The sequence below is a fragment of the Raphanus sativus genome, chromosome 6, assembly GCF_000801105.2.
Source record: "Raphanus sativus cultivar WK10039 chromosome 6, ASM80110v3, whole genome shotgun sequence".
Lineage (NCBI taxonomy): Eukaryota > Viridiplantae > Streptophyta > Magnoliopsida > Brassicales > Brassicaceae > Raphanus > Raphanus sativus.
Window position 1 is genome coordinate 33,577,870 of NC_079516.1, and position 21,585 is coordinate 33,599,454.

At 34.4% G+C, this 21,585-nt stretch overlaps 5 protein-coding genes and 2 non-coding genes across 8 annotated transcripts; 3 read left to right on the forward strand and 4 right to left on the reverse strand.

Annotated features, from left to right (window-relative positions):
* Nucleotides 1–675: 675 nt before the first annotated feature.
* Nucleotides 676–747, reverse strand: TRNAE-UUC (transfer RNA glutamic acid (anticodon UUC)). Its single transcript has one exon. It is a non-coding gene; the product is annotated as a tRNA-Glu (tRNA).
* Nucleotides 748–2,482: 1,735 nt separating this feature from the next.
* On the reverse strand, nt 2,483–3,802 carry LOC108811725 (expansin-A11). The gene is made up of 3 exons (XM_018583810.2): nt 3,486–3,802; nt 3,078–3,399; nt 2,483–2,975 (listed from the first exon to the last, which is right to left on the reverse strand). The coding sequence occupies exons 1-3, from the start codon at nt 3,613–3,615 to the stop codon at nt 2,669–2,671; spliced, it is 759 nt and encodes a 252-aa protein (XP_018439312.1). The 5' UTR covers nt 3,616–3,802; the 3' UTR covers nt 2,483–2,668.
* Nucleotides 3,803–7,394: 3,592 nt separating this feature from the next.
* LOC108808290 (uncharacterized) lies at nt 7,395–9,150 on the forward strand. The gene is made up of 2 exons (XM_018580461.1): nt 7,395–8,237; nt 9,031–9,150. Exons 1-2 carry the CDS (start codon nt 7,395–7,397, stop codon nt 9,148–9,150), a joined length of 963 nt encoding a protein of 320 aa, XP_018435963.1.
* Nucleotides 9,151–9,509: 359 nt separating this feature from the next.
* Nucleotides 9,510–9,581, forward strand: TRNAD-GUC (transfer RNA aspartic acid (anticodon GUC)). Its single transcript has one exon. It is a non-coding gene; the product is annotated as a tRNA-Asp (tRNA).
* A 296-nt stretch (nt 9,582–9,877) lies between these two features.
* Nucleotides 9,878–12,194, reverse strand: LOC108807076 (uncharacterized). Of its 2 annotated transcripts, none has more exons than XM_056987595.1 (9): nt 12,037–12,194; nt 11,809–11,931; nt 11,567–11,647; nt 11,385–11,473; nt 11,222–11,296; nt 11,044–11,108; nt 10,917–10,970; nt 10,293–10,811; nt 9,878–10,208 (listed from the first exon to the last, which is right to left on the reverse strand). In XM_056987595.1, the coding sequence occupies exons 2-9, from the start codon at nt 11,929–11,931 to the stop codon at nt 10,105–10,107; spliced, it is 1,110 nt and encodes a 369-aa protein (XP_056843575.1). In that variant the 5' UTR covers nt 12,037–12,194; the 3' UTR covers nt 9,878–10,104. The 2 variants fall into 2 exon arrangements, with proteins under 2 accessions (XP_056843575.1, XP_018434818.1); XM_018579316.2 differs by having other exon boundaries at nt 10,908–10,970; nt 12,037–12,193.
* A 3,990-nt stretch (nt 12,195–16,184) lies between these two features.
* LOC108809985 (uncharacterized protein At1g76070-like) lies at nt 16,185–17,244 on the forward strand. The gene has a single exon (XM_018582117.2). The coding sequence runs from the start codon at nt 16,413–16,415 to the stop codon at nt 17,133–17,135; it is 723 nt and encodes a 240-aa protein (XP_018437619.1). The 5' UTR covers nt 16,185–16,412; the 3' UTR covers nt 17,136–17,244.
* A 3,844-nt stretch (nt 17,245–21,088) lies between these two features.
* Nucleotides 21,089–21,577, reverse strand: LOC130495778 (uncharacterized). Its single transcript, XM_056987287.1, has one exon. It carries the CDS (start codon nt 21,575–21,577, stop codon nt 21,089–21,091), a length of 489 nt encoding a protein of 162 aa, XP_056843267.1.
* Nucleotides 21,578–21,585: the final 8 nt, after the last annotated feature.

Here is a 21,585-nt window from a genome sequence, read left to right on the forward strand (position 1 = left end):
CATTAGACCAAGTAAGAGCTCCAAATAGTTTAAGTGAAGCAGCAGAAGAGAGTATCACCTGGTATGTCAACTTCTCACCATCTTTTATAAACTGGAGTGTCTCTGGCGTCACTTGAATGGTAAACCCTGGTGGTGTTCCTAGCCACACCTTCTCCACCAACATTAGTCACTGTTCCTAGTCACTGTCTTGCTCTCATTTCCCTTGAATCCAGAGATTCCCATTGAAGGGTAATTGATGGTTGAGACCAAGTCTAGTTTGGAATCTGCAGGGCAAGTGAAATTATGTGGAACTGGTTGCGATGAAAGCTGTGACAAAGTGTAAACCTGTTACAGTTAGAAGAGTTGAAGTTCTTTTCTTTGCTTCCATGCTAATGTCTAGTCGAGAGATCAGATCAGTTTTATATACACCGCAACTTCTAGATATGTTTTTTTTTTTGTTTTTAGATGAAATTGTATCGCGGACCTTGGTATGATTAACAAAAAGACATCGCATGATCTTAATCTCTTTTCTTTCTCTCTTGGTCAAAACATGATCTTGATTTCTATTTAGCTAAATTTATGAGGGGCAAAGAAAAAGAAGAAAGAGATAAAATGGAAGTAGGCCCTACTTCCGGGGGAGTGAAATGATAGTCTCTCGAAGCCCAAATAATAAGTTTCCATCAAATATAAAAATAACTCCGATGCCGGGAATCGAACCCGGGTCTCCTGGGTGAAAGCCAGATATCCTAACCGCTGGACGACATCGGATCGATGTTGGTACTTAAAAATATAAATATATATTGTTTTATTATACCTACACTACTTGTAAGTTAGAAATGGTAATGTCAAACAAGGTTTATGATATTTTTTGGTTCAAGACGGTTTATAATAATGAACTGAATGTTGAATCTTAGCTGCGATGTTGCGCAAAGTAGGAAAATTGAAGTGTTAAAGGAAGTATTGATGGAGTTGACATGAAGAAAGATTCTCAGAGCAACTGCAAGAGCTTGAGGAACATCTCTACTTCTGCTTCCACAATAACAATAATTTTTATTTTGAATTTTTGATTTTTGTTAAAACATAATAACAATAATTAAGATAGTTAAACACAATTGCTTAGAATTTATTTAGTTTGTGGAACTAATTCTATATAAGTATAAATATATAAATAGAACATATTAGATATATATAATAACAATATATAACACAACCAATAATCTAGTTTGGTATAGTGGTTGAGCGCATGATTTACTGTCTGAACCGGATACCTCCATTCACAGATTAATTTTTTTTTATTAATTATATAAAATGTAAAATCTACGTAAGCACTGTCAAATCCACGTAAATATCCATTACAATTTGAATAACAGAGATACTAGACCTTGACCCGCCCGACCGGGTGGGTATTATTTTATGTTTTTAGGTTTTTATTTATACAAAATGATATATTTGTAATATTTAGACATAAATTTAGATTGGAAATTAATATTTATAGTTATAATAAAAATTAAGATTAAATGTTTAACAAAATATTTTGATATAAATTTTAAAATTTTCAATTAAAATAATATAGAGGTTTGTCATAATTTTTTCCAAATCTAAAATCTTAACATTTTAAAAAAAATATAAATGAATAAAATATAATCTTGTGATGTTGTTGTTTATTTCTATAGCTTGACCCGTGACCGTATAAATATTTGTTTTCACTAAATTTTTTCTTTGTACTACTGATAATATATATATATATATGTATTTGTAAATTATATGTATTACATTATTGTTAATATAACATTTTTAAACAACAATTTATTTATTACTTAGATATGGAAAAAAATGTAAAGATAATTTATTATTCACCAAATTTTAGAAGTTAGCGTAATTATAGGATAAGTTTCTGTGTTTTATAGGTATATTAAATATTTGAGAGTGATTATAGGTTAGAACTTATTGTCAGCAAAGATATTCTATTTAGATATTGAATTTATTTTGGCTAAAGAAAAAAAATTAATAATCATCTATTGCTATAGGTGATTTATCTCTATCATTGATTAAATCATTAAAAATAAAATAAATAACTTCTTTCTCTATGAAAATGTTGTTTCCGATTTTTAAGGAAAAATCAGAGTGAGAAAACATGCATTTAATAATTTGAAAAGACAAAAAAAAAATTAGGAATGTTAATTAATAGGTTCAGTGGCATGGAAGTGTAATTAACATTGAAAACTCAGTGGCATTTCCTAAGTGTACTTCTCTTTTAATAATAGAGATGATTAATGTATGAACTGATCTAAAATTATTGGTTAATGTACAAAATTTGAATAAAACATTTGTTGATATATGATTTAACAGAGGTTGAGTATATGTACTGATCGGAACTACGATCCTCTGTTTAATGTATGAATTGGCCAATTTCTTCGGAATCTGATTTCATTTCACACTTGTTAAAATTGTACATGGTAAACTCACTTTGCTATAGAATCTTTCCGGGTTTGAATCATTCAAATACACACAACAATTATATATAATCATTTCCTCAAATAGAATCGGATCTTCTCCATTAACAGATCCCATAAAACCACAAAGAGAAAAAAAAACAAAGCGGGCGGGTCGCTCCGGAAGAGAAGAAACAGAGACACAGAGCGCGACCACAGCCAATAACTTTTCAGACAGACAGACAAACAAAACAATCTTAAAACTGAACTCTTGAAGAATAAGTCTGTCCGAAAGACCAAGAAGAAGGAACAACATTGAGGAAGACTCTTGTAGCACCATCAGTAGTAGTAATGGAGAAAGAAAGAGATTGACCATCGAGATAAGCGTTTGATTGCCAATTAGCTCCCCAATTGCGAGACATAGCTAACCAGCCAGTCTTTGATCCTTTAATGGATACAGATTGAATCGAACCAGCTCCTCCTACGTTCGATATGTTCACTAGCTCGAAGTAATCTCTTCCGTTGATTCTGAATCTCACTCCTCCTCTCTTGTAACAGCTTACTCTGTTTTTCACCAGAACAGAACAAAAAAACAGAGACTTTATTTTTAAGAAGTTTCGCAAAGTTTTAAACCTTTAAATTAGACAGAGCTCTAAAGTTTGTAACCTTTGGAACACGACGGGGACGATTCCTCCTCTGTAGATTCCGATCTTTTCCCAAGCGGGTTGTGCCATGTCGAAATGTTTGAGCGGCGGGTTGCACCAACCACCGTCGTTATTGGGAAGAGCGAAGTTCGGTGGGCAGAAGTTGGTTGCTGTAATGACCACCGAAGCTCCTTTCCTGCACCACCGTGAGTCCGCCGCGTAATCACACGTTATCCTATAGCATTCGCCGCAAGAAGCTCCGTTGTTAAACAGAGCCGTGCTTAACGCCGCCGTCATTATCCCGTACCCCGCCGAGTAGAGATCTCCGTACCCACAAGCTCCGCCTGAATAGACAACAAAAGGAACACACTTTAACTCCAATAGAATGTTAAGAAAATATATGGAGATGTATTTATATGCGTTTATTTACCCATTGTTCCAGAAGCGTCACTCCCTCCATAGAATGTGGCATGACCATTGGTTAAACCAGAAGGCCTAAACCCATCAACAGCCACAAAAAGAGCGGCCAGAAGCGCCAATCCAGCTAGAGACTTTGCCATTGCTTATAACTCGTTGAAGAAGAAAGAGATTATGATGATGATGATGATCGAGTGAAGGAGAGAGACTTGTTTAAATAAAGGTGGGAAGTGTGTGTAGTAAACTGTGTAGTAGCAACAAAACCTTACATGTGATCTTATCTTTTATCTAGCCTGTGTGTATTTCTCTATTTTCCTTTATTTTTTGGGGCAAATCTTTTACATGTGTTTATTTTTCGTTAGCAAACACTAGTATATATAAGTCAAAAAGATAGTAGATCTGCAAACTTTGTTTTGTTGTAATATGTAGATGAGATTATTATATTTCCCAAAACGTTCATATAAACTCTGGATGTGAGAGCAAAACTTAATAAATCAAAAGTATTAAAACTTAATAAATCAAAACTTTTTTTTTTTTGAATTGAAACCACTTAAAATAAAACAGGTGACACAAAAAGTTCAGATGAGGTTTTAATGATATAGGTTTTTAAATACTTTTGTTTTCTCTTTATTAATTTTCCTTTATTATTATTTTTTATTATTAAGAACCCCAAAATATTCTCCCATTTATTCGTCAAAAAAATGTCACGCTATATTAGTTTGTGTATTTCTGTCAGATATATACTGTGCAGTCGATGGATATTAAAAGAAGTACAAACAAAATGCATATTAGATGTTTCTCAAAAAAGAAAAAGTATATTAGATAGCTATTTTGTTTGTAATGTGCACAATACTATCATGTGCAGGTTGGTCTGTGCAGATTCATCAGTCACATGCTCTCTCCTCCTACGCTATTAACAACATGCCAAATCGCATTATATTTCTTTTAATAATTATTAATTAATAGTTATTTGGGTTATTAAATCTAAGTTGATTTCCATTCTAAGTTGTGGAAGACCACCGTCATGGTGTTGTTTGTCGTCTTACACTCTTACATTTCACAGTAATAAATAAAACAGTGATAAATAAACTTATGGAAAAAAAAAACATATGGATACAAGAAGGTTAAGGACTCGAGGACCTTGTTTAGATTTGATTTAGGTTCAAGAAACCTTGAGAGCCTGTGACATTGATGATGAGGCTTAGATAGTTGGGAGTTGTAGCCATCAAAGAGCCCAGGAAATTTATTACTGATTTCCTTCGTTATTGAAAACTTAATGACTCACACGACAAAGACCTGTAAACTTAAAGCATATAACATGAGATTGTTTTATTGAGAAAATGAAACCTAGTTTGGCAGGGATAGACTTATGTATCAATTATTTAATGACCCATACACATGTCTTGTCTTCATTTTTCTCATATTCAAGGGTGTTTACCATCTAGTAGTTAAAAGATTAATGTGGACTTAAGTTACATTATAACTTGCATAAGCCTGATAATGATAATATTTCACATGGCAATGTTCTAACAATGATCCACCGTTTCAAGATGCGTTGAAACCCCAAACACCATTAAATGAAGTTGGAAATATTCCAATCTTCTGAAGCCAACAACAAAGATAAATCTCTTTTCCTAAAGTTGAAACCAAAGTAATAAAAAGATAATCTTCGTTACTTTATTTGATAAGTAATTTCTTTGTGTCATTGTTTCTAGATAATATGACATGGTTTATTTGTGACATGAACAATTATGTTTATGAATATTTATTTCTAAATTATGGTAGTAATCAATTAATCATCATTTTTTAACTCTGCAAAATCATGCTATTACAAATTATGAGAATATTACAAACGATTTTACAGCGACGATTTTACCTGTCACTGACTGCATCACCTCACCTGAATCACCCTATCGCATCCATATCTGACAGTATTCTTTACGCCATGTTGCAGAATTTTTTGTAAGTTTTCTCTCCCTTAATTCGCATAATTCCGTCTTCACTAGGATTCAAAACTCAGACCTCCTGGTGTAGAAGCATTAATGAATCCTTAATCAAACCACTTGACCGACTTCCACAATTAATCATCATTAACATTAATAAAAGTAAACTAGTAATATGTTTATAGCAATATTTCAACAAAGTATAATCATCATAACACGAACCCTAACTTGACGAAGGCAGAGGGTAAAGCATAGGCCTGGACATAAAATTCGGAACCCAAAATCCGAACCAAATAAACCCGATCCGTTATTCGAATCGATCTGAAATGTAAAAATACCTGACAGGATTTGTAGGATAGTACAAAAAATATCTGAATCTGAAGTGTTATTAACTGGACCCAAATGAGTAACCCGAAAATTCAGAAAGCACAGAAAAACTAAAAAAACCCTCACTACATTCGGGAACAAAGGAAGAAAGGCGAGTGTGAGGTTCGGATCCTAGAAACCAAAGGGAACGAAGATAGCAATACGACGGACTTCCTTCGTAATTTGTATACGAACCAGTATCGATCGACGTTGCTATCTCCTTCAAATCTGGAATAATAATAAAAATGTCAAATTTATGAGTGAAAGCTTCAAACTCGAAACCCCAAATAAAAGATTCATGCACGCTGCATTGAGGAAATGATCGATTGTGAAGGGGTTTTGTTATCTTTCATCTCCATGTCCTGCGTTATCTTTGCTTAAATCTCGTTGCTCGACTGAAAGAATATATCAGATTAGGGTTTTTGCGAAAGGGCAACTAACCTGTAGAGATCACATGGGATCTATTGAAGTAATTAACGATTAGCTGAATCAATGAAAAAGTCAAGAGTCAGAGAGAGAGAGCTTACTGAGTTGACAGAACAACTAGGTTGCACGGGTACTACAAGTTGATGTCGTCTCACGTATCGGGTTTGTCGGGGGGACGGGATGTTTCGGGGGACGTCTCGGGTACGCTTAGGAAACATCCCCAATATGTGTTATGTGAACCCGTGTGTTCAGAGAAGGAGACATTTCGGAAACGTTTCTGCAGAAAATAAACGTATCCATTTGACTTTTTGTGTTAAGAAGTGTAAAAAATTAAACCATATATGTTTTTAACTTTTAATGTGTTTATTCTATTAACTTTGAAAAGATCAAAAGTTGTAATTAAAAATAATAATAGCTTTTCGATTCTTCCACTCTCACTTTAGTCTCTTGCACTTCCATCATCTTCTTTCTCTTTGACACTCAAGTCTCGACCATGGACCATCTCTGTCTGTGATATCAGCAAGCAGAACACATACCCACTTTCCTTCCCTTCTTGTCTCTTAGTTGTTTATATCACAAGCAAAACACATAAGCTTTTCTTTACCTTTTTCTTGTAATCTTGTCACACGAAAATAATTCATATCATATACAATGTATCTGTTTTTTTTCTGTGTTTATGTGACTGTCAGTTTATATGTTTCTGCTTTCACTTGATGTATCATATGTTTTTTTGTGATTTCCTATAGATAAAGAAGATGAATTCTCAAACTGAAAATGTTGGTAGTGACTCTAGTAATGGATCTACCAACTCATCAAGTGAAAAAGAAGAACCTCCACTATGGAATTATGTAACTAAAGTGGAGAAGCTAGGAGCAACAGGAGGAACATGGAGATTTAAGTGCAGTTTTCGTGGTGAGATTCGACAAGGATCATATTCTAGAGTCAAAGCTCATTTACTTGCACAGAAAGGGCAGGGGATTTCTATCTGTAGAAGATCAACAATGGCTGACAAGATTGAAATGCAGAAGTTGGAAAATGAATTTGAGCTGAAGAAATCTGAGTCAGGACGTAGAGCAGTTTCATTACCGTGTGAATCTCTTTCTAAGAAGAGAAAATCTTGTACTTCACCAATCGTTGCATCATTTGGTGTTCAAGCTGGAGATCAGTTGGATCAATAAATTGCAAGGATGTTTTATACAGGAGGTGTGCCATTCAATCTTGCAAGAAATCCTAGCTATCATCGGTCTTATCAGTTTGCTGCTGCCAGTAAGCTTGATGGGTATGTACCTCCAAGTTATAATAAGCTCTGGACAACATTATTGCAGCAAGAGAAGAACAATTTTGAGAAGTTGTTAGTGCCACTGAAATCGACATGGAAGGAAAAATGGGTGACGATTGTGAGTGATGGTTGGAGCGATCCTGTAAGAAAACCTCTGATTAATTTCCTAGCTACTTCTGGAAGTGGTCCTATGTTTCTCAAGGCTGAGAATTGTTTCGGCGAGGTAAAAGAAAAATTCTTCATTGCTAAATTGTTGGAAGAAGTTATTCATCAAGTGGGTGATCAAAATGTTGTACAAGTCATCACTGATAATGCACCAAATTGTAAGGCATCTGGAGATCTTATTGAGGGCAGGTTTCCTCACATCTATTGGACACCATGTGTTGTTCATACTCTCAATCTGGCTTTGAAAAATATCTGTGCAGTAAGGAATGTGGAAGCAAATCAAGAAACATATGAGGAGTGTAATTGGATTACTGAAATTCATGGAGATGCCCTTGCAATAAAAAACTTCATCATGAATCACAGCATGAGGCTAGCAATTTTTGGTAAGTTCTGTCCGCAGAGATTACTTAAGGTTGCTGATACACGGTTTGCCTCAATCATTGTGATGCTCAAGAGATTGAAGCTTATCAAAAGGGGTCTTCAAGCCATGGTTATAAGTGAAGAATGGTCTACTTACAGAGATGGTGACATTGGGAAAGCAAGCTTTGTTAAAGAGAAGTTTGTAGATGATGACTGGTGGGAAAAGGTATCTTATATTATATATTTCACAAGATCTATATATGAGATGATTAGATTTTGTGACACCGATAAGCCATGTCTTCACTTGGTATATGAGATGTGGGATTCTATGATAGAGAAGGTTAAAGCTGAGATCTACAAGAGATAAAAGCGTTCAATGTCTGAATTCAGTCCCTTCTATGATGTTTTTTAATGAAATATTGGTGGCTCGCTGGACAAAGAGTAGCACTCCCCTACATTGTCTAACTCATTCTTTAAATCCAAGGTATGATTTTAATATATGATTTATCATTTCATTTTCATGTGACATATATATATATATATATATATATATACATATTCTGTATTTTGTAGATTTTATAGTGATGATTGGCTGAATGAAGATTTGGCAAGAAAAGGTCCACATAGGGATGCAGAAATTTCACATGAAAGAATAAAGTGCTTTCGAAGATTGTTTCCAAGCAATGATGATCACAAGAAATTTATGGAGGAGTATGCATTGTTCTCGATGAAAAATGGTCCTTTTGGAGATTTAACATGCATTTCAATGATGTCTACTATGGATCCCAAAAGTTGGTGGGCTAACTTTGGTACTCAACTCCTCTACTCCAAACTTTGGCTTGTAAGTTATTTGGACAGCCTACTTCATCTTCATGTGCTGGGCGTAATTGGAGTACTTACTCCTTTTTTATTCACTAAGAAGAAACATGTTAAATCCTAGTCGTGCTCAAGACTTGGTTTTCATCCACAACAACCTAAGACTTTTATCAAGGAATTCTGATCAATATGAAGTTGAAAAGACCAAGATGTGGGACATTGGTGGAGATGGATTTGATTCTATGGAAGATGTTGGATTTTTGGAGTTTGCTGACCTTTCACTAGATGAACCGGATTTCGAAAATGAGCTACTAGAGGATTAGCTTATTCTGTTGATGTTTAGTATTTTGATCAAATGTGTTTGCTGCTGTTTCTATTGATGTCTAGTATTTTGATCAAGTGTGTTTGCTTCTGTTTAAATTTATGTTTCAAACTTTAATATTAAACTTATGGATATTTTTATATTTTCTTATAATTTGATCGCCGTATCTATGCCGTATCCGTATCCATAAATTTTAAGTTTACCGATTCCCGTCCCGGTTTCGTGTACCCGTTCCCGTCTCAGGGCTGCTTAGCAGAAATAATTCACCGAGCAGATACCGCCGGTGATGATGATGAATCAGATTTGAAGATGAATTACAGACTTGATTTGTCTTTGTTTACCCAATATATATCAATAAATGTCGTTGTAGTATAGTGGTAAGTATTCCCGCCTGTCACGCGGGTGACCCGGGTTCGATACCCGGCAACGGCGTTCTCTTTTTTAAACCCATACGGGCCTTTTTGTTTGTCAAACTCGTGGGCCTTTTCCCGTAATCTAAAACACAAACAGCGTATTGCTTAAAAATACAGTTGTCTAAATATTTTTGTTAGGCTCTAGTAATATCTGTAAATATAGGCTTTTGAATATTTTCTAGTAATCTCTTTTATTGTTAAAAGATAAAAATGTAATGCCAGACTGCATCGAAGAATAATAGGATCGCTGTGGATATTAAAACAAAGAACGTGTATAATTTGCAGATCATATCATTGTCTCGTGCGAGCAAGCAAAATACCATGAACTCCAATTACTCGAAAATAAAACAGACAAAACTAGAAAATTCTTACACTGAACAAAAGCTGGAGAAATCCCAAAAACAACATCCATAAAAAATAAATCAACAATATTATATAACCTAAAGGACAAAATGAAAAGAGAAACTATGCTACGGAACATTTTGTTATTTGATCGGCAGAGACGAGAGAAAAGAGAATGAAGAAATAAGAAGAAAGTCCATTCAAACGATCACTTCAGCAGCTGCCTGAATCGGTGGTCCGTTTGATTTGTTAAATCCACCACGGCCTCCTCCCCTTCCACGACCTCCCCTACCACGTCCACCTCCTGTTCCACAAACATTTTTCACATTGGCAACTCATGGCAAGATGGTTAATATTTACGTATTAGTGTGCTAAAACATCATCGTACCACGGCCCTGATGAGGAGCATCGTATCCGTAGTCTCTCCCATCATTCTGAGGTTCATAGTATGGTGGAGGACCATTTAAACCTCCTCTTCCACGACCACCGCGTGTACCTCTTCTCCCGCCCCCTCTTCCTCTACCAGATGGCCGCTCAGGCTCCATGCCTCCATCATCGTACTCATGATCCCGTGGAGGACCACCATTGTGGCCATAGTTTCCTCCGTCTTGTTGGGCTTCATAATAAGGTGGAGGGCCATTGAAACCTCCTCTCCCACGACCACCTCTTCTCCCGCCTCCTCTTCCTCTTCCAGATGGCCGCTCAGGCTCCATACCTCCATCATCATACCCATGATGCTGTGGAGGAGGACCGTTGCGTCCATAATCTCCTCCGTCTTGTTGAGCTTTGTAGTAAGGAGGAGGACGATTGAAACCTCCTCTTCCACGACCACCGCGTCCTCCTCTCCCAGAAACCCGCTCAGGCTCCATACCTTCATCATCATACTCAACGTTCACATATCCGTCCCCTAATACATCCGAGAAAACATAAAACCACAATCAGATCAACAAACAGCTCTAATTAAACTAAGATTTTGGAAAGAATATTGATAAAGCAATGCTACCTCTGCCACCTCTTCCTCTTCCCCTTCCTCTGTCTCTTCTTCCTCTGACTCTAGGTGATCCATCTACAACAAATAGATATAGATTATTACAAACATATAAAAGACAAACATTCATAAAGGTCACTGTAAATAATACCTCGTCCTTCGTAATCAATCTCAGCAAATGGCTTCACCAACTCAACTGGGATCGGACACTGATACCTGCAACATAATTTAACAAGATATTATTAGCACCAGAAACAGCCTACTGCTTAAGACAGAGCCTTGGTAACTAAACCTAAACTACCAAAACAGATCAAGCACTAAGAACTCACCCAACTGCGGATGTGTTCAGCTCCTTCTTCGAAAGCGTTATAGTTATCACCGAGACATGCCTTTTTGTCTCAATCCTACAGGAGAAAATAACAAGAAAGCAGCAGTAAATAACAGGTCTGAGATAGCAAAACTAAGAGCACAAAAAATTGTAAATCCACTTACGGAAGAAGGCCTTCCTCTTTAGGTTCCCAGGTGTCAGTAATGTCAATGGATCCAATAGATGCATGCTGGTGGAGTCCAGGAATCCTTCTCTGCATTTAACATGACAGCCAAAAATGTTCGGATACAATAAAGCCCCTCTCCCTTTAGTGGTTATGAAGGGGGAAAAAAATCAAAAAGCATACCTTAATGAGCTCAGCAATGGTCACACTCTTGTTGATAGCTTTTCCCATTGCCTTGAAAATAACTTCGTCTGATCCTTTCTCCTATATTAAAGAAACAGATACACAGTGCTATTTTATAAAAATGACTCATTGTAATCACAATATTCAAAAGTTATGTACATAAAAAAAAAGCGAAAAAATTAAGAAAAAATTCTGAATCAACAGAAACGTTCATTTTCAGATTGAGCGGAGAAAAACAAAACCTGAAGAAGAGCCATGGCATAGGTGATGCAGTTACGCGGCCTACCCATACTGGTGATACGAATCTCGTTCTCAGCAATGGGAGTCTCATCCTTAGGCTTCGCCACTCGCTCGTACCTGTCCATCTGAACAATACACCGCCACGAATTCAACACTTAAAGTCCTTCTCGATGAAGCAAAAGGTTTTTTTTTTCTTCGAATCCTCACAAATCGTGCTCTTGAATGCTTACCTTGTGCGACTTTTAGGGTTAGATTAGACACCACGAAACCCTAGAAGATTCGGATAAGGAAGTAGTTGGAGGAGAGTTAAAAGTATTTCGATACGGTTTCTACGCCGTTATAGAGCGGTTTGCAGAAGGCGCCTCTCTAATTTATAACATCCCTTCCACACACCCATGCACCAGACCACCACTGAACTGCCCTAATTGATTTCCGGTTTATTATTTTTGAGTTTAAACCGGTTCATACCAAACCCCAGGATAAGATCATCCGTACCGTATCTGATGAATACATACATACACCTCTCCCTTAGTATATTTTTGCCTCTCTTGAATTAACTTAATTAGTTTATGGGGAAAATAGGCATTTAAATCTTTAACTATTTGAAATCACCAAGTTTAATTCCAAACTATTACTTGCATGATTTTATTCTCCATCTAATAATTGATTTGACAAATTAGTAACTAAAAGTCAACTATTAAGTCATAAACAATTCTTATTTTATATCGATAATCTTCGTTATTAAATCTGACTCGCCTCATGTCATGTGTGTGAAAGAAAGAGTTTTTCAAGAAGAAGAAATGAGATTGTAAGTAAATTTAGTTTCAGTATAAATATAGTTTAATTACATACTGATATTGTATATTTTTATGCATGTATTTTTACAAAGAAAATCAGGACTGGAAAAACACCACGCCGAGCAGAGTTTTTCATCGAGACTCGCACAAAATCTAATGGAAGCTTTGTATGTGAAGAAGCAAAAGAACGCGTGGTTAGTTTTATTTAAAAAATCTCTTGACTGATGAGTTAATTATACTAGATATTTATCTTTTATTTTTTTATTAGGAAGCACTTACTGCATTGTTGCGCCAAAACCCGCACATCACGAACAATGTAACAGCTAGTTTAAACGATGAGTATGTTCAAGTTTTTGGTCCAGAGCGTCCAGGACGAGTAAGATGTGTTGGTCGTGGACCTACACCTTTAAAATTAGTGTGCCGCTCAACTGCAACTAGACAAAATATAGAGAACTCTGAAACGTCCCTGTCTTCTTCGGTAGCCATTGTTGATCTTCAAACCCAGATTTTCCCTTTTACAATTTTTTCACGATTGTTAACTTTTATACTTGTTTTGTTTCACGATTCTAAGCAAATCTACAAAAAGAAAGTTGATTTCGTTTTTTTGTTGACGGTATTTTAAATATAATTTTTTTGCGACTATTATTATTTTCTATTTATTTTTATTTTGAAAACATAAAAACTTGACAATATTTTATTTCCTTTTTTAAAAGATACTGAATATGAAATAATGAAATCCTATTGATTGGTGAACCCAAGAATTTCTCAAAAGAAACCGTTGATTTCGTCTTTAAATCCCAAAAAAACTAAGATTCTCTCATGTTGCCTTGTAACACAACCGAATTACCTCAACTCGCCACGTTTGAACACTGTTGAGTGATTTCTCGGCCACGGAATTGGTTAGGTGGCCGAGTTTTAGAACAAGGCATATCGGTAGTCGCATACTGTATTATATTGACAACTATTTGAGAACGTTATAACTTATAACAAGACCAAAACCAAACGGACAAGTGTTCACTTTGTACGTCGCTTTCAATATTATAATATATCCATTAACGAGCTGTTCATGTACTAATTAGTTTCTTTAACTAATTACACACAATCAAGTACGGTTTTAAGCATAACAATCATGTGGCTTATTGGTTCTCAACTTCTCATATAAGGTATAACCTCTTTAAATTAATATTCGATAAATTAATACTGTCAGCCAAACACAAAACCATAAACCCTAAATCCTAAACCTTAAAATCTTGGGTAAAACCTAAACCTTTGGTAAATCCCAAACACACTTGGATAAATTCTAAATCTTAAGGTTTAGGATTTATCCAAGGGTTTATGATTTATCTAAGGGTTTAGAGTTTAGTAGGGTTTAGGGTTTAGTGTTTTGTTGAATGTGTTAAAAATATTTAAAAAAAATCCAAAGATTTATGATTTATCCAAGGGTTTAGGGTTTATGATTTAGGGTTTAGTGTTTTGCTGACGGTATTTTAAATATAATTTTTTATGACTACTATTATTTTCTATTTATTTTTTTTATTTTAAAAATATTAAAAAACTTGATAATATTTTGTTTCATTTTAAAAAAAAAATACTGAATATGAAATAACGAAATTCTATTGGTTAGCGAACCCAAGAATTTTTCAAAAGAAACGGTTGATTTCTTCTTTAAAACCAAAAAAAACTAAGGTTTTCTCATGTTGCCTCGTAACACAACCGAATTACCTCAACTCGCCACGGTTGGACACCGTTGAGTGATTTCTCGGCCGTGGAATTGGCTAGGTGGCCGAGTTTTAGAACAAGGCATATCGGTAGTCGCATGTACTGTATTATATTGACAACTATTTGAGAACATCCCCTATATATTAATCCTGGAACATTGCAACATTGTTTGGTAGCCACGTGTCATCACGAGAATTATTCTGAGGATTGTTAGAGAAATAAGTTGGTCCATCTACACATATATTATAGTTTTTATTAAATAACTATTAAATCAATTATTAATATACAAAAGAATATTCTCTATTGTTTCCTTAAATAAAAGCTACGGAACTTCCTAATATGATTGACATATATATCACCATTAATGATTATGAATAATAAAGATTTGATAATAATTTTTTATCCTCTATACTTTTCGTTTAATTTTATTTGTTAAAATAAATTAAACAATCACATTAAGTATATAATAAAAAAATATATTTTTTCTTATATGTTGTATTTCGAATTTTTTAAAACGATTATAAATTACTAAAAATGGTACAAGCCTCATATTGAAAATTTTGTGATCAATGGTAACTTTTTTTCAGTTCAGCCTATCCTTTTTAATGGGTCTTGAACATTTTTAATGATTAACTAAATAAATCACGTACATAAAAGAAAGTGTTTTGGTTTAAAAATTGTTGCATACCCAAAATCAGTATGAACCATCGTCACTTTCATTTAAAATTTGGTTACAATAAAAAATATATGGTTGGGAAAAAAATCCGAATCCAAATAACCGAACCAAATCCAATCTAGAAAATAGTATAGAACTTTAATCAGTTTGGTTAGATATCTGAACATGTTTAAAATTTTGGTATCTAAAATCCAGAACCGAACCCGATTCGGACCAAAATATTTTGGGTATCCGAGTATATTCGAACCAAATTTATATACTTAAATATATTATTTTAAAAATTAATATCTAAAAGAAATATACAAAATACTTAAGATGTTTTTAAGTTGTCCAAAATATTTAGAAATATATAAAAATGGTAAAAATTATATATTTAAAATAACTAAACATTACTCAAAATACCAAAATACTGAAAATATCTATTCATTTTCTATCCAAATATTTAAGTTAAACCAATTTTATGTTAAATTTAAGTATTTTGGTATACATTATTCAAATTTATATGTAACATATTATTTTTATTTTTCTGTTTTGAGAAATTTAAAGTATATATGAACTTTAAGTTTTGAAAAAATTAAATGGGTTATCTGAATTTAAGACCAAACTGAACATATAAAGATTCGAACCAAATTTGCAAAGATCCAAACCGAACCTAACCAAACCAAATGATACCTACCCACATGTCATCCCTAATCAAATGTAAAAAAAAATTATTGATAACAAAAAAATGTATTATTTATTTAGATTCAACATATTTAAAAAAAGTTCACTCCGCGCAAGGCCCGGATTATCATCTAGTTATAACTTATAACAAGACCAAATCCAAACGGACAAGTGTTCACTTTGTACGTCGCTTTCAATATTATAATATATCCATTAACGAGCTGTTCATGTACTAATTAGTTTCTTTAACTAATTACACACAATCAACTACAGTTTTAAGCATAACAATCATGTGGCTTATTGGTTCTCAACTTCTTATATATCCTTTAATGTATTACAACACATGTGGAAAAACCCCAAGAAAGTCAACACATGTGGGATTAACCCAAAAGAGTCAACGAATCATTTAAACTAATACGCGTCGAAATAAGAAGACAACCTAAACTGTAAGGAAAGCTGTAACCCAATCAGCATTTGATTTTGTAAACCGGATTAAAGTCGGCCGTATAAGTCTTTAGGCCATAAATGTCTTCTCCGGTTTGAAGTCAAAACTGTATCAATAATGACATTAAGGTCTTCTCCGGTTTAGCTCAGCGTTAACCCAGACCCCTCCATGTCGTCATCATCTTGACATTTTCAATTGTGTTCATCTATAAACAACCATTGACTCTCACTTTCTGAGAACTTTCAGACACAACAGAAAGTACATATAAAACCAAGGATCTCCGCGTTTGTATACTTTTGTGAATAAATGGAAAAAGCATCCGACAACAACCCCGCGAAACTCTCGAAGATGCTTCAAAAAGCCTTGTCGATTGGTCACGGTGCAACGCCGTTTAGTCCGGTAAGAGATTTCCACCACCACCGTACAGCTTCGACGGTGAACAGAGGATTATTCTTCTCTGGTCCGATAACACCGTTGCTTCCAACAGCGACGGCTAGGGCTAGGAGAAGAACCAAGAACGCCGTCGTTTTCGCCGAACCCACTTCGCCTAAAGTCTCCTGCATCGGTCAGATCAAACTCGCTAAGTCGTCGACGAAAAACCGAGCACCTAAAGATCTCAAACCGGCGTCGTTTAATATTGTTAAAGAAGCCGGCAAAGGAAACTGGTCGAAACTAAAGCGTCTCTTCTCAACGAGAAGGAGAGAATCAAACTATACGGCTGTTTCCGCCGTGAGCGAGCATCGGATCTCGGCGGTGGAAGCGGTTGCGGTGCCTTCGTTAGGTAAAATGAAGAAATTTGCGAGCAGCAGAGAAGCTCTCGGTGCATTTGATTGGACGGTCGAGATGAAACGTGAAGAATCTCAATCGGATCATCGCGGATGTTACTCTACCGATGACAAAGAGACGAAGATTCCATGCGCTGTACGCACGCCTCTGACCCTGTGCTCAAGACAGAAGAGTGAAGTTAATCTGTGGAAGAGAAGAACCATGGATCGACCAAAACCACTTCAAGTTAAAGCTACTTACTAAGTTGTCTTCGTTCCTACTTCAATGTGTACTTTTTTTTTTTTCGGAACTTCGTTTCAACGTACTAGGTCTATATTTTTTTAATACTTAAAAGAAACAAAATAATTCGACTTGTCAAAGTATTTTTTTTTTTAATTTAGGCAACACTCATGCGTTCTTCGCTTTGAGATGGGCACAATCACTCATTGGTTTGTCTCCCTCTTAAAGTGATGATTGGCCTAAAGATATCTTCTTCATGTCTCTCGTACTTCATCCGTTTACACTTGAAGCCGTGCGGCCCCCGTGCCCACTCTAAGTTGTTTGGTTACTGCCTTGACTCGACAACATGTGAATAGCTCACACGTTACCTCTCCAAAGCCATGATTATATAAGCAAGTCATAGACCAAAGGAGAGATGTTACTTATGCCTCTATTACATATTGTAACCTCGGCTATGCTTTTGAGGGCCGGCCCTGAAATTTTAAGAACCGTAGACGAGTAAAGAGAGAATTTAAAAATTTTGGTGCGTAAAATTTTTCTTTTACAAATTTGAGGATTTCTATCCATATAAAAAACTTTAAAAAATTTTGAGGGTTTGAAGCAAACTGGCCATGACCAAACAATTTAGGTAACCTATCCAATACCTCGAGTATCATAATGAAGCGTCCAAGGTATATCTCATACTTGATAAGTTGTTTTCCGAATATTATGTCATGTTATTGTAAGGGATCCCTTATTGTAATTACAGGAAGGGTGAAAACAAAGGTTTTAGTCTCTTTTTGTTAGAGTTGAATTTAGCAATCCGTGTGGTTTTATGCTTCGGGGTTATAAATCAAATAATTGGTTTTGTATGTAACTTCAAGTTGAATTATTCTCACAACTGTGCTGGTACATTATAAACAGGCTACAAGTTTAGAGAGAATATCTGAATTTTTATATGTTGTAACTAGAGTTGTATATACTATAGTATAATATGATTTGGTTGGTAAATGTTGTGAAAGGAATAATATCTTAAGATGTAGTCAAATATAATAGCTGAATAGCTTGAATCTAGACATGTTCTAACAGAGTGCATAAGTGATGAAATTAGGTTAACATTTGTTATATAAATGGATTGGATTATTACATGTTGCAGTTCGGCTTATAACTGACTCTTTACGTAGTAAATATACACCTTATACAATTAAATACATATATGTTATGGATTACTACACTATCTACTCTGAACTCAAATCCTGATTGAGACATAATGATTTCAATATATTACATCTTGAGTATATAACAAAGAAATACAATTTACGGAATCAGTCTTGTTATTAACTCATAATAACATATCACTGTCCACTCGATTCATCACTCTTTAGAATTACAAAATACCTTATATAAAAGTATAAAACTGAAAACGTCTCTACTTGACTCAGAGACTCTATACCACTACACTTACATTTTATTAGTTAACGGTGACTTTACCGACTATACCAGCACCCAGATGCGGCGCCCAATAAAAGCTGTAAGTCCCAGGCTCAGCCAAAGCAACCTCATACGTCTCTCCTGGACCATTAAGCAAATCTTGCTCGTCCATCTAGATCTTGCTTGCATCAACACCACCTGGAATCTCGTCCTCGTCGAACACAACGTTGTGTGGGAAACCTCATACTTAGTATTTCCTCTCTGTTTCATAATAAGTGTCATTTTAATTTTTTTTATTACATAAAAAGTGTTATTTTACAATTCTAATACAAATTATATTTACTTTTAGCTGAAAATTAATTTCAAAAAACATTGATTTTATAAATAATTTTATTTATCTCAAATATTATTGGCCAGAAAGGTGTAATTTATAACAACTTACATATATTTCAATAATTTTTTAATCTGTGTGAAAAATGTCAAAATGATACTTATTTAGAAACAGAAGGAGTATATAGATCAACAAATGGCTCTAAGATCAAATTAACAATGCTGGTTTCAATTTTATCAAAAATGGCATTGTTATTTGGATGATAGTGTTTGTCACATTTTGTTGTTTTTGAATATTTAATTTGAGCCATTTTTAATATTCAATTTTATTAAAAGTAAGGATATTTTTTAAAATTAAACTAAATTTATCTAGAACACTTGTATATGTAAATTGACCGTTAGCTGAGATATGCGTCTGGAAATTGCTTCTTACTCGAATTAGCGGAAGTTAAGCGTAAAATTTTAGCGTTTGGAAATTTTGAAATACTCTTTCAGTTCGAAATTCATGTCCCATAGTTTATTAAAAATACAAGATGATCATTCATGACGATGATATATGTATGTAGATGTGTGTTTAACTACATGTATACATATGCATACATATATATCTAAACTATTAAAACTGAAGTACAAAAAAGAAATAACCCTTAGTTTTCCTCAATAATTACGAGTGAATGCCACTCTATTTTTAATTAACAAAAAAATTACAAAAGAATAATATATAGAACTTTCCTTAAAAATCTCAAATGAGTTTCCTAATATTTAGCTATTACATCAAATTAAAAGATTGCAATCTTTCATTTTCTTAAAAAAATATTTCAACGTGTGTGCAGATAAGGATAATTGAAAATGTAAAGTGATGATAATTTGGATAAAAGAAAACTTATTATTTAATGAATTCGTTTTTTATAATAGCAATTAAAATGTTCCTTTGGTTACATTATATATGCAAATTTAAAGCACTTCTGAAATACGAAAAATCCATACTAAAATCATATACTAAAATCAAAATCATATGTTAATGTAACTTATGTTTACTAATCTAAATACAAAAATCCATAAATCATATCGTAAATTTAAATTATTTTTAATAATAAAAACACAAAAATCCATACTAAAATCATATAGTATAAATTATTTAGCATTTCAAAAATTTAGATGTAATAGTTACAAGCAAATATTCAATTATTAATAATCTACTCCTTATAAACTTATGCGGTAAATATCTAAACTATTAATAATCTACTCCTTATAAACTTATGCAGTAAATATTCAATTATTAACAACCGTACTAATAGTTTTTACAGATTAAAAATAAAAAAAATAATTAGTAATCCATGATATTATAAATAAATTAGCACACATATTTGTGAACAAAAAGGTAAAAAAGTATGTTTTAATTAATTTGATAAAAATAAATAATAACTTTTAAACACTTAAAAGTTAGTAAATATATTAAAACATATTAAAAAGAAATAAAAAATATAAAAACTAAATAGAACATCCGTGCGGACGCACGGGTTAAAATCTAGTATATAAATAAAGATATACAAGGGTGGGGAAAGAACCGTGCACACGAAACACAGATTCTTACCTGATTCATCTTCTTTGTAAAGGATGCAGACGAGGTTGTCATATAGTCACAGTCTCGGGGCTTTCTATAATGTTGGTGCTGGTCAGGTTTATGTATATATACAAGTTTCTTAAGCAGTACAAATGACAATGAAGTGTAGTACACAGTGGTTATAGAAAATATGTAGTATATAGTATCTTTTTAATGTACTTATGTAATCATCATCAGTGTGTGCTTTTTCGTTTGCTTCTAAGTTCTAACCATGCAAACACACATCAACTGACTTATATATATGAACAGTATAAGCATAATATTGAGTAAAATTTGAGCAACAGGAAAGGCTAAGAAAGCCCAACTTCTTTTTAGACCATATTATTCTTGACTAGATTTTTTTATGGGAAAATTGCCAATAGAGAACAAAAAAACAAGGTCCCCTTGGTATAAATTCATCTCATACTTGTCCTAATGTTGTAAATATTTTCATAATCCCAAAATTAAAATTTCCTTAAGTAATTTAAAATCAAATTAAAACGAAATTAAAAGGTTTATATACATTGATAATGAAAAAACTATATAAAAAGATTTCTAAAAAGCAAAAGAAATGAAAAAAAAATAAAATGAATAAATGAGACATGTGTTTAATACGATATCATTTAGGAAAATTTTATTTTTCTCTCTCTCTCTTAGACCTCCACCTCTGTCGACCCAATTGAGAACCAAACCCTAAGATGATTCCATCGCCATCGCCGGTGACAGCTCCGCCTCTCTGCCTCTCTCTATCTCCGGTGTAACCCCTTCGTCCGCCCCTACTCTGTGCCTCTCCGTCTCTCCGCCTCTTCCTCTCTCTATATCTCCGCCTCTCTCCCCCTCTCTCCGTCTCCGGTTCTCTCCGCCTCTCTACGCCTCTCTCTGACTCCGTTTCTCTCCGCCTCTCTCTGTCTCCGCTTCTCTCCGCCTCTCTCCGCCTCCGCTTCTCTCCGCCTCTCTCCGCCTCTCTCTGTCTCCGTTTCTCTCCGCCTCTCTCTGTCTCCGCTTCTCTCCGCCTCTCTCTGTCTCCGCTTCTCTCCGCCTCTCTCCGCCTCTCTCCCCTCTCTCTATCTCCGCCTTTCCGGCTCTCTCTTTCTCCGCCTCTCAGCCTCTCTCCCTCCGACATCCCTACAA

Bases quoted from the DNA above. Each gene is read 5' to 3' on its own strand.
- LOC108809985 (XM_018582117.2), top strand. From the start codon at position 16,413: ATGGAAAAAGCATCCGACAACAACCCCGCGAAACTCTCGAAGATGCTT.
- LOC108811725 (XM_018583810.2), bottom strand. From the start codon at position 3,615: ATGGCAAAGTCTCTAGCTGGATTGGCGCTTCTGGCCGCTCTTTTTGTG. The intron at 3,400-3,485 runs GTAAATAAACGC...TTGTCTATTCAG, and splicing joins TGACGCTTCTGGAACAATGG to GCGGAGCTTGTGGGTACGGA. The intron at 2,976-3,077 runs GTTACAAACTTT...GGTGAAAAACAG, and splicing joins GTCCCCGTCGTGTTCCAAAG to AGTAAGCTGTTACAAGAGAG.
- LOC130495778 (XM_056987287.1), bottom strand. From the start codon at position 21,577: ATGTCGGAGGGAGAGAGGCTGAGAGGCGGAGAAAGAGAGAGCCGGAAA.
- LOC108807076 (XM_018579316.2), bottom strand. From the start codon at position 11,931: ATGGACAGGTACGAGCGAGTGGCGAAGCCTAAGGATGAGACTCCCATT. The intron at 10,971-11,043 runs GTATTATTTACA...TATTTGTTGTAG, and splicing joins GATTGATTACGAAGGACGAG to ATGGATCACCTAGAGTCAGA. The intron at 10,209-10,292 runs GTACGATGATGT...TTTGTGGAACAG, and splicing joins TGCTCCTCATCAGGGCCGTG to GAGGTGGACGTGGTAGGGGA.
- LOC108808290 (XM_018580461.1), top strand. From the start codon at position 7,395: ATGTTTTATACAGGAGGTGTGCCATTCAATCTTGCAAGAAATCCTAGC. The intron at 8,238-9,030 runs GTATCTTATATT...GAAGTTGAAAAG, and splicing joins ATGATGACTGGTGGGAAAAG to ACCAAGATGTGGGACATTGG.